The sequence below is a fragment of the Mirounga leonina genome, unplaced genomic scaffold (assembly GCF_011800145.1).
Source record: "Mirounga leonina isolate KUSES-001 unplaced genomic scaffold, KU_Mleo_1.0 Mir_376, whole genome shotgun sequence".
Taxonomy (NCBI): domain Eukaryota; kingdom Metazoa; phylum Chordata; class Mammalia; order Carnivora; family Phocidae; genus Mirounga; species Mirounga leonina.
In genome coordinates, this window is record NW_023270718.1 from 4,355,370 (window position 1) to 4,365,055 (window position 9,686).

The 9,686-nt window shown below is 60.0% G+C and overlaps 1 protein-coding gene across 1 annotated transcript in view; it reads right to left on the minus strand.

The window, feature by feature from the left end:
• The window catches only part of LMTK3 (lemur tyrosine kinase 3), an 18,679-nt gene extending 11,607 nt beyond the window's left edge, over positions 1 to 7,072 (minus strand). The window contains exons 1-7 of the mRNA XM_034986566.1: positions 6,963 to 7,072; positions 5,934 to 6,067; positions 5,531 to 5,681; positions 4,933 to 5,009; positions 4,337 to 4,455; positions 709 to 796; positions 220 to 368 (exon numbers count right to left, since the gene is read on the minus strand). Of these exons, the coding sequence (XP_034842457.1) occupies positions 220 to 368; positions 709 to 796; positions 4,337 to 4,455; positions 4,933 to 5,009; positions 5,531 to 5,681; positions 5,934 to 6,067; positions 6,963 to 7,038 (794 nt within the window). The 5' untranslated portion in view covers positions 7,039 to 7,072. The remainder of the gene's footprint in view (positions 1 to 219; positions 369 to 708; positions 797 to 4,336; positions 4,456 to 4,932; positions 5,010 to 5,530; positions 5,682 to 5,933; positions 6,068 to 6,962) is intronic.
• Between the last annotated feature and the right edge of the window lie 2,614 nt (positions 7,073 to 9,686).

The following is a 9,686-nucleotide window of genomic DNA, read 5'->3' on the forward strand; positions in this document are numbered from 1 at the left end:
CTCCTCCTCTCCCGATTCCGCCCCCCTCTCCTGACTCCTCCCCCTCCTCTTCTGACTCCTCCCCTCCAGGACTCCTCCCCTCCTGACTCTGCCACTCTCTGGCTTTCTCTCCTCGTTGAGCCCCTTCCTTGCGGCCCTACCTCCCACCCCCCATAGCCTCGCCTCCTTCCCCTACGTAGTACCCCCCCCACTCTTCCCCGTGGCCCCCCCGGCAGCCACCTGTGCACGTAGTTGTGGGAGTGGAGATGTGCCAGCCCTCGGGCGATCTCCAGGCCCATCCTCTGCAGCGTCCGCAGGTCTCGAGGGGGCAGCTCGGGGGACAGGCCCTCAGGGGGCCGCTGGGCCCGGAGGTAACGTTTCAGGTCCCCCTGGGAGGGAGAGGGGGGTGGGGTCAGTACCATCCCCCCTTCCAGGGACCCACACATCCAGCCTATCCGAGGCGAGGATGGGGGGGCGGCCTCTGCACTCAGCGGGCAGCCCCTCTGAGCCTCAGTTTCCCCTGCTGCTTAGAAGGGCATAACAACATAACCCACCTCGCATGCTAGTTCACTGCCCGCCCTCTGAGCAAAAGCTCATCTCCAGTAAGCTCTCCAGAGACCTTAGCGCACGTCACACGTGTTATTGCCAAAGATTCCCAGGACCCCAGGCTTGCTGGCAGCCCCCAGCCCGTCCAGCCCGCCGCCCTGCCCTCCCTCCGCAGACCCTCACCAGTTGACAGAACTCCATAATCAGCAGAAAGGGCAGTGTCTCCACACAGACGCCCAGGCACTGGAGGACGTTGGGGTGCTGCAGGCTCCTGGGGGGGTCGGGGAGCGGCAGGGTCAGGAAACAGCCTTGTCCATCCCACCGCAGACCCCTGTCCCGCCCCAGGATCCCCGCGACACCAAAATCTCTCTTCCACCTCCCGACTCCCGGCCACACCCCCACACTCTTTCCCCCCTCAATGCACACCCTCCTTCCCCTGGTCCCCATCTCAGGACCACCCCACTATCCCCCAGTTCCCAGGCCAGACCCCCAGGTGCCTCCTTGCTCCCCTTCCTCTTCACCTCACCGCCCCTCCAGCCCCTTCCCTCCCCACAGCCTGGCTGGAGCCTCCTCCTCACCTCCTGGACTCTCTTCTCAGCCTCCTCCCGGCCTCCCTGCCTCCGGTCTCTCCCTTGCAGGTCAGCCTGTGACACGCCACTCGCCTGCTCACAGCCCTCCGTGGCTCCCCCGGCAGCCAGGGACAGAGCAAGGCTCGCTCCTGGGTCTTTCCTGCCCTTCCTCAGCATCGCTTCTCCCCGCCCTGCCCTGCGCATCTCCCCAAACACACAGGCACCCGCTGAGGCTCCAGGCCTTTGCACTTACACTTCCCTCGGTAACGAGCCCTCCACTCAGCAGAGTCCTCCTCATCCCTCATCCCTCAGGCCTCAGCTTCAACATTTCCCCAAGAAACCTCAGTGCCCTCAAGCCCCCTCCTTTATCCTCACACTGGGGGTAAGAGTCAGGCTGGGGGGCCAGGGGAGGGTTGAATCCTGAGTCCACCTTTTTTTTTTTTTTTAAGTCATCTCTACCCCCAACGTAGGGCTCGAACTCACGGCCCCGAGATCAAGAGTCGCATGCTCTGGGGCGTCTGGGTGGCTCAGTGGGTTAAGCGACCGACTCTTGGTTTCAGCTCAGGCGGAGATCTCAGGGTTGTGGGATGGAGCTCCGCATCGGGGCTCCGTGCTGGGCGTGGAGCCTGCTTGGGATTCTCTCGCTCCTTCTCCCTCTGCCCCTCTCTGCTTATATGCTCTCTCTCTCTCTCTCTCTAATAAATAAATCTTAAGAAAAAAAAAAGAGTCACATGCTCCCACTGAGCCAGACGGGCGCCCCCTGAGTCCACCTTTGGCAGGTGTGTAACCCCAGAGAAATCACTTCACCTCTTCCCGCCTCGATTTTCCTCAGCTGTAAAATGGGCACAGTCATAGCAACTCCCCCAGACGGTTGTAGAGAGGAATTTAATGAGACCAGAGAGGAGCCGCCACACAGTGGAAGATCCTCGCTATTATTACTGCTTTTCCGTTCCCATGTCAACACATTGATTTTCACATGGCCCCACATTTTCCTGCCTTCCCACCTTTGCAGCTGCTCTTCCCTCTGCCTGGAACATGCTTCCCACCACGCCTGCGCGACTGATCCCTCCCAGCCAACCCCACCTCCCCCAGGATCCTCCAGAGCTCCCCTCTGTCACGTGCTGCCTTATTTCCTCCTGGCACTTGTCAGTCTCTGACATTTTCTTCTTAAAATTTCCTTCTTCGTTTGTTTATTGCGTATCTCCTCCACTAGGGGGCCCCACTAGGACAAGAATTTGGGGCTTTCCGTTCAGGTGGCCGCGCATCCCCAGTGCCTGGACAGGGGCGCAATAAAAATGGTCACACTGCAGGATTTTGCCCTGATACCCGGCCTGGGGGTCTGTAGGAAGGTGAAAACATGCCAGGTTTGGCCCCAGGTACAGTGAGTAATTGTCCCACTCGGGTCTGGCCGGGGGCAGGGGCCACTGGTGTGCGGGGGGCTGGTGCCAGGGGCCAGGGCTCACTGCCTGTGTTCCAACCTTCTCCACCTGGGAGAACTGTGCCTCGCACCCCTGCCTGGTCCAAGAATCATGAGGCCAACTAGTCATAAAACACCCGGCGTGTCCTGGGAACTTGACATACAGCTGGAGCTCTGAAGGTGGGATTTAGGTTGGAGGATGTGGAAGAATGCTTGGATGCACTGCACGCCTACTAATCTGAGCCAAGGCCGGCCGCTTCTGCTATCAAATCCTCCCCGGCCACCGTGCTGGGCAGGATGCCTTTTCCCTTTGAATCCAGAGGAAATAGAGGCTCAGAGAGGTAAAGCAATTCGCCCAGGGTCCCACAGCTGGTAACAGTGGTGGCGTGGGGACTTGATCCCAGGTTGCTGGCTCGCTCAGCAAACGTCTACAAAGGGAGGACGGACACCCCCCTCTCCTCCCCCCCCACCCCGAACTGCCAGTGTCATCCTGCGCTCTCCAACAGAATCTCCTGTGAAGGTGGAAATGTTCTAGATCTGAGCTGTCTCACATGGGAGCCAGTGGCCATATGTGGCTACTGAGCACTTGAAATGTGCTGCGTGTAGCTGAAGAAATGAATTTTTCATTCGATTTCATGTTATTTAACATAAATTTAAATAGCCATATGTGGCTAGCGGTTGCCAGCAGGGGTCTAGGGAGAGGCAGGCAAATAAGCAAGTAAGCCTATGAAATATACGTGTTATGAAGAAAACGCATGAATTGGTGTGCTGGAGAATCCCAGGGCCCTCCTTGTGTGTGTGTGTGTGTGTGTGTGTGTGTGTGTGTGTGTGTAAGGGCAGGCCTTTCTGACCACAGACCTAAGGAGGGGAAGGGAGCCCACTATCTGGAGCTGGGGCTGAGTAGCCAGGAATGATATTCTAGACAGAGGGAACAGCAAGGACAAAGGTCCTGAGGCAGGAAAGAGACTGTTATGGGAAAGGATCAGTGAAGAGGCCAGGATGGCTGGGCCAAGGGGCTCAGTGGCGGGAAGGGAACAGGGGCAGGCTCTGCAGGGTGTGTGGGCTGCACAGAGGCATGGGACTTTGTCCTGCAGGCAATAGGGTGCCATGGGAGGTTGTAAAGCATGAGAGATAAAGTCCAGTGTCTGTATCCCTCAGGGTAGGTTCCACTTTTATAAATGTTTGAAAAAGGTTCTCTGTATACATATCCTTTCGATGACGGGGCAATTACTACCTCATGAGGCATTGAGGTAGCAAATGTTTATCTAGTTCTTGTCTAGAAGCCCTTAGAGGGGAGGGGAGACCAAGCAGGGGCAGGACAGGGTCTTGCCTTCCCAGACCTAACAATCCAGTAGAGGTGGGAGGTGAGGTGACAAAGCTCCTTGGGGTCATTTTGGGTGTCTGCTCAGGGCCCCAGTCCGTGATGCCTTCCTCACCCACAAGCAAGGGCCTGAGGAAGGGAACAACCCCTATGTACCCAGTGCTTAACACAAAACCTCACATCCTCTCAGCTGTCTTCTACGTGAGGATGTTTGGGCTTCCCGGACTCACTTCCTAGATGAAGATTCTGAGGTTCAGAGTGGAGAGGGGCGGGCCTCTAGCTCAGCTTCTGTGTCCTCCCCTCCCCCTCGTCATCCGGCCCCTGGCTCTGCACCAAGAAGGAACCTGACCGTCAAGTCGCACAGCCAGGAAGAAGTAGATCCAGGATTCAAACCAGGGTTGACCCCACACTAGACTCCTCCCACTCCCAAATGTCACCTCCCTGAGGTGCAAACCCGTATCTTGGGGCCTCCAGGGCCCACATCCGTTGAAAAGTCCCCAATACCTGTAGGGCTGTGCTTCGGAGATGAACTTGCGCTGCTCCAGGGGGCCTGCGCTGGCTCGGAGCTCCTTCACCACCACCTGGGCTGGGGTGTAGTCTGAGAAAATCTCTCCCAGGATCACCTGGTCAGGGGGGACCGGGGAGTCAGTGCCTGCAGTCTCCCCAGCCCCAGCCCCAAGACCACCGCCACCCCACTGCATGGCTCCAGCCTCCCCCTTCTTTCCAGCCTCTCTTTTCAGATCCCACCACCCTTGTCTGCCCCCCCACCACCACCACCAAACAGATGCAGGGTGAGAGACTCACGGGCCCAGAGTCCGATGGATGCAGAGACGGATGGAAGGATGGACAGACGGACGCGTGGAGAGCCAGGTGGCGAGGCAGAGTGGTCAATGGAGTGAGGAGGGAGGCGCTGACTGACAGATGTGGGGGGATGGGGTAGGTGGGAGCAGGTGAGAGGTGGACAGAGGCGAGGGCGCTGGGTGGGCTGGGGGACAGATGAGAAGTGGTGGGAGCGGGGTGGGGATGGGGGATGGACACAGAACAGGAGCACAGCCCTGGATTGTACGGACCCCCTCCCTCCCACCCCCAGCCCCACTCACCTTCCCGAACCAGCCACTCCCAATCTCTTGTAAGTAGCTGAGGTGCTGACGGCTAAGGCCCAGGGGGGTGGTCATGTCTGGGGAGGGGGGGAGGGGGGGCAAAAAGGGGAGGCCCCTTAGCCTCTCTCCCCTTCCAAGTGCCACTTACAACCCCCACCCTCCAACTCAGTGGGGACTGGGGTCAAAGCAGATACCAATCTCTTTTCATTGGCTGCCCCAACATTCCCTGATGGATCTCAGCCTCCTCATTGGCTGCCCACAAGTTCCCAGCATCCAATCCGTCCTTCCCTTTGGCGCTTCGCGATCCTGTGACTTGACTTCAGCCTGCCATTGGCTGCCTCTGGGATTGAGATCTAGGCTGACCTCACCACTGATTGCCCCACAAGAATCCCCCAATCTGGTTTTGGATTAAGCGATGGCTTCCATCAAGATGATCTCTGCTCCCTATAGGCCGCTTCCAAGATTCTGCGGCTCCCACCTCTGCCTTTCCCCTTGGCTGCGGGGGGACCTCAGCTCCCCGGCCCCTGAGGCAAGACCCTCAGGGCTTGCCACTCTGTCCCGTGGGACCGTGGGATCCTAGTCAAGGTGTGGAGAGTACCTGAGTGGGAGGGCTGCGGGGCAGGCATCGGCAGGGAGACCTCAGCCAGCGGGAGAATGTAGACATCAGGCAGCGACTGTGAGGAGGAGGTCTCCTCGGCCGGGGGAGTGTACTCCCCGGAGCAATCCTCCCCTTCAGGGTTCTCAAACTCCTGGGGCCGGGAGAGGTGAGGGGTGGGAGAACACAGGGCTGAGACACACCATCACCCTTCTCGTCAGTGTGTCTCCCCGTCTTTCTTATAACTGTCCCCCGATTTTCATCCCAAGACTCCGGATCTTGCCAGAACTTCAGGCCAGAAGGTGCTCTCAGGCTTACTGCCCCCCTCCCCCCCAACTACCTGGGTTGGGGGGCCAAGGCCTTGCTGGAGTCTTCCTCCCCACTTGAATCCCCGCATGCACCTCACCTTGAAGCCGACATCACCCCGTTTGCAACACAGACAGGTGAGGAGGAGAAAGATGAAGGCCAGCAGGCCGGAGCAGGAAATGAGGACCACGGCGTAGGGAGGAGCCAGAGGGGCCCGGCCCAGGGCGAATCCATCTGCGGGCACAGGGCTGGGCTGGGGTCCCGGCTTCCAGCCCCAAGCTCCCAGACTCCATGCCCCTCCCATCCTGGCCAGGATTGACTACAACTCCCACAATGCTCTGCAACCAGGGGCTCCTTGGCAGCGGAGCCGGATGGCCTAGGGCATTGTGGGAGTTGTAGTTTGAGGCCTTCTCAGGTGGTTGGGTTGGGGGTGGGGTCCCTCCTCTCTGCCCAATCTGGGACCCCCCCCCATCACCGCACCGCAGGCTTGGATGAATTCCAGTGAGGATTGAAGGAAGGAGGGGTAATAGTGGAGGCTGGAGCTCTCAGAATTTAAAATACGTTCCAACGGACAGTCTCATTACCCCCTATTTGGGCAAGAGGATGAGCCCCCTAACTGCAGGCGGGGAGAAGATTCTTGCCCCGCGCTGGAACCCCCTAGTTACGGGGGTTGAGGCCTGTCTCTTTTAGGGACTCGTGGAGCACACTCATGTCCTGTGTCCCCAGCCCAAGCCCCTGAGAAGGGAACTCCGCAAGCCCTGGGTCTCCCCCAAAGCTAGAGGCAGCCTCCTCTGCTGTGTCCCCCTTAGAAATAGTATTCCTCCCCTCTGCCCCCAATTCTCCCAGAGGCCCCGTCCTTCCCGGCTCCCTGCACACACCTGCACACACACATGCGTGTGCACACACACATGTTGCCCAAACGGACCCCCTTCCCACCCAGCCCCCAGCCTTCCTCCCTCCCACAGGCCCTGCTGACAGAGGCACAGTCCCCGCGGCTCCCCAGGCCCCGGCTCGGCTGCGGGGAGACGCGCACGCAGGTGATGGAGCCGGGGCGCCGCGGACCGACCCCCGGGCAGGCCCGGGGTGGGGGTGGGGGCCGCCGGACAGCCGGATGGCCGGACACACTCACCGGGGTGGGCCGGGGACGCCAGGCAGCCGGAGGCGGAGACGGCCGCGAGGAGGATGAGGGCGCCGGGGGCAGGCATCTTGTCGAGGATGGAAGGGAGGTGGAGGTGGTGGCGGCTGGGGAGGAGGGGGGGGGCGGGCCCTCAGCCCCCAGCCATGGGGACCCGCGCGACCCTGGCCTCCCCCCGGCCCAGGAGAGGGGCAGGAGACGCAGGACAGGGGGAGGGAGGGGCTGCTTACTGTCTCAGGTACCCCCCTCCCCCTCTTTGAAGGGACAGACAGATGAAGGGATGGAGAGGCGGACAGAGGAGAGGAGCTGGGGAGCCGGGGTTGCTGGGGTGGGGGGGGAGAGGGTAGGATGGGGGGGGAGAATGAGGGCCCCGCCCCCGAGGGCAGCCAGGATTGGGGGAACAGAGAGCCTGTCAGAGGAAGGGTGGGAGGAGGGAGGATGGAGGGAGGATGGAGCGTCGTCATGGCAACTGGCTCCCCAGTAGCCTTGGCTGCCAGGAGGGAGGGGAGGAGGAGGGACAGACAGGGACCAGCAGACCCTTGGGGGGGGGCGCAGCGCCCACAGTGCGTGGCCCCGGACACTGCTGTGACACGCCACCAGCATGGACACGTGTGCTCCACGCCGAGACGCAGATGTCAAGCGGGCACACGCAGGCTGCACACGCCTGGCACACGTCGCAGAGACCCTCATAGACAAGCACATCTCATACAAAGGTGGACAGCCATCGGCAGACGGGGACACGACCACGTCACACACAAAGACGCAGGGACGACGGGCTGCACTGGGCACGCACAGGCAGGCCGGCCCCCGGCACAGATGCACCCCGTCACACGGGAACGGCAAAGCTTCACAAAGACCCACACCTGCCACAAAGTAAAGCCCCGAATACACAGACACCCAGGCCACAGACAAAGATCCACGCGGACACCACGGTGACATGCCGAGGCACACGGTCACAACACACAGACATTCCACGAACGGGCGACAAAGAACACCCACTGATGGCAGCATCCCATACACGGATATGCAGACACACACAACACACACATACCCACAGACACCCCTTTCACAGACACACAAACACACACAACACACACATATTCACAGGCACACGAGAGATACACATCTCTCCCACAGACCCACACTGGACTCACCTGAAGGCCCAGACACATGGCACATACCCAGTCACACGTCGCCAGTCACAACTCATACGTGGTCATAGACACAACGCATTCAAAGAATTACACGTGCATACAAAGCTGTACAAACACACACAAATACATCGCGCACCGACCCGTACAGAACATATCGCTTATAAATCTACTCAGTCATACGCTTTATACATAAACACACACACACACACACACACACACACATCGGATACTTGGACACAAAGATACATCACATACCTAAACACATGGACAGACACGTTACAAATATGCACACGTTTCATACAAGGTCACAAGGACACCTCAGCTATCATTTCCACACATCACATCCATAAACACACGCAGGGACACAGGCCACATACCAAGAGGCAGGCCAGCGCTACGCTTCCAAAAACGCACACATCACAAATACCCACACTCCCTACGAGGTTACGCAGCCATGACATAGCCAGAGACGCTGGCTTCATACAAAAGATACACAGTCATAGTTTATTTTATTCATTTATTCTTCTGAGCAATTACTCCGCGCCGGGCAGTGTTCCCAGCGCTTTACACAACGGCCCTCTGAGACAGGGACTTTTATCAGCCCCATCGTACAGATGAGGAAACTGAGTCAGGGCGAGGTGAGGTCACCTGCCCCAAGGCACACAGCCCGGCAGTGGCAGAGTTGGGGACTGGAACTCGGTCCGACAGGGACCCAGACGAAGACAGACAAGGACGCACACGTCACGTGCCAGGCCGCCGCCGTCGGGGGGTTCACACCCCACCCCACAGCACCCCGAGCTGCAGACACACCGGAAGCACGGACTCCCACCCCGCGCGCGACGTCCCCGCCGTCCGGGTGCACCTGCGCTGCGTCCCTCCCGCGTGAGGCCGGGCCCGAGCTGCGCCGCCCCGACGCAGCCTCCTAGCGCACGGCGGCGGCGACCCAGGCCCCCCCCCCGGTCCCCTGCGCGCCCGCCCCGCCCCCCAGCGGGGGGCCCAAGACCCCGCCCCCGCCGCCCCTAGGGGCGCAGCACTGACGCGCGGCTCACGGCCCTCCCCATCGTGGCGGCGGGGCTGGGGGGGGGCCGGGGAAGGGCAGGGGCCGCCTCTCGGGGGGGGTCTCACTTGGGGAAACTGAGGCAGGTTCATCGCGCGAGGAGGGGTGGGGGTTAGAGGGCGCCGGGACCAAGGCTGGAAGGTGAAATGACTAGGAGGCGGGTAGAGAGAACGAAACTGGGGGGGGTTGGGGAGGGAACTCTGAAGATGCAATTAACTACCCCGGTGGCTGAAGGGTACAGAACCTGGCGAGAGCAGGGGCTTATGGGAAGTGTAGTCCCAGCCCTGAGACTTGTGGGAAGTGTAGTTCTGGTTCAGCCAGAAGGGCGGCTCGGGTTCATCGCCTCCCGGAGAAGCAGCGTTAGCAGGTGCCTGGGTCTTTGGAAAACAACGTGGACAGAATTTTTGAGTCCTAGAGAACGGCACAGACGGGGTTGCAGTCCTAGCCCTGTCCCTGGCTCACTCTTCATTTATTCACTCCACAAACATTTGTTCAATGCCTACTATG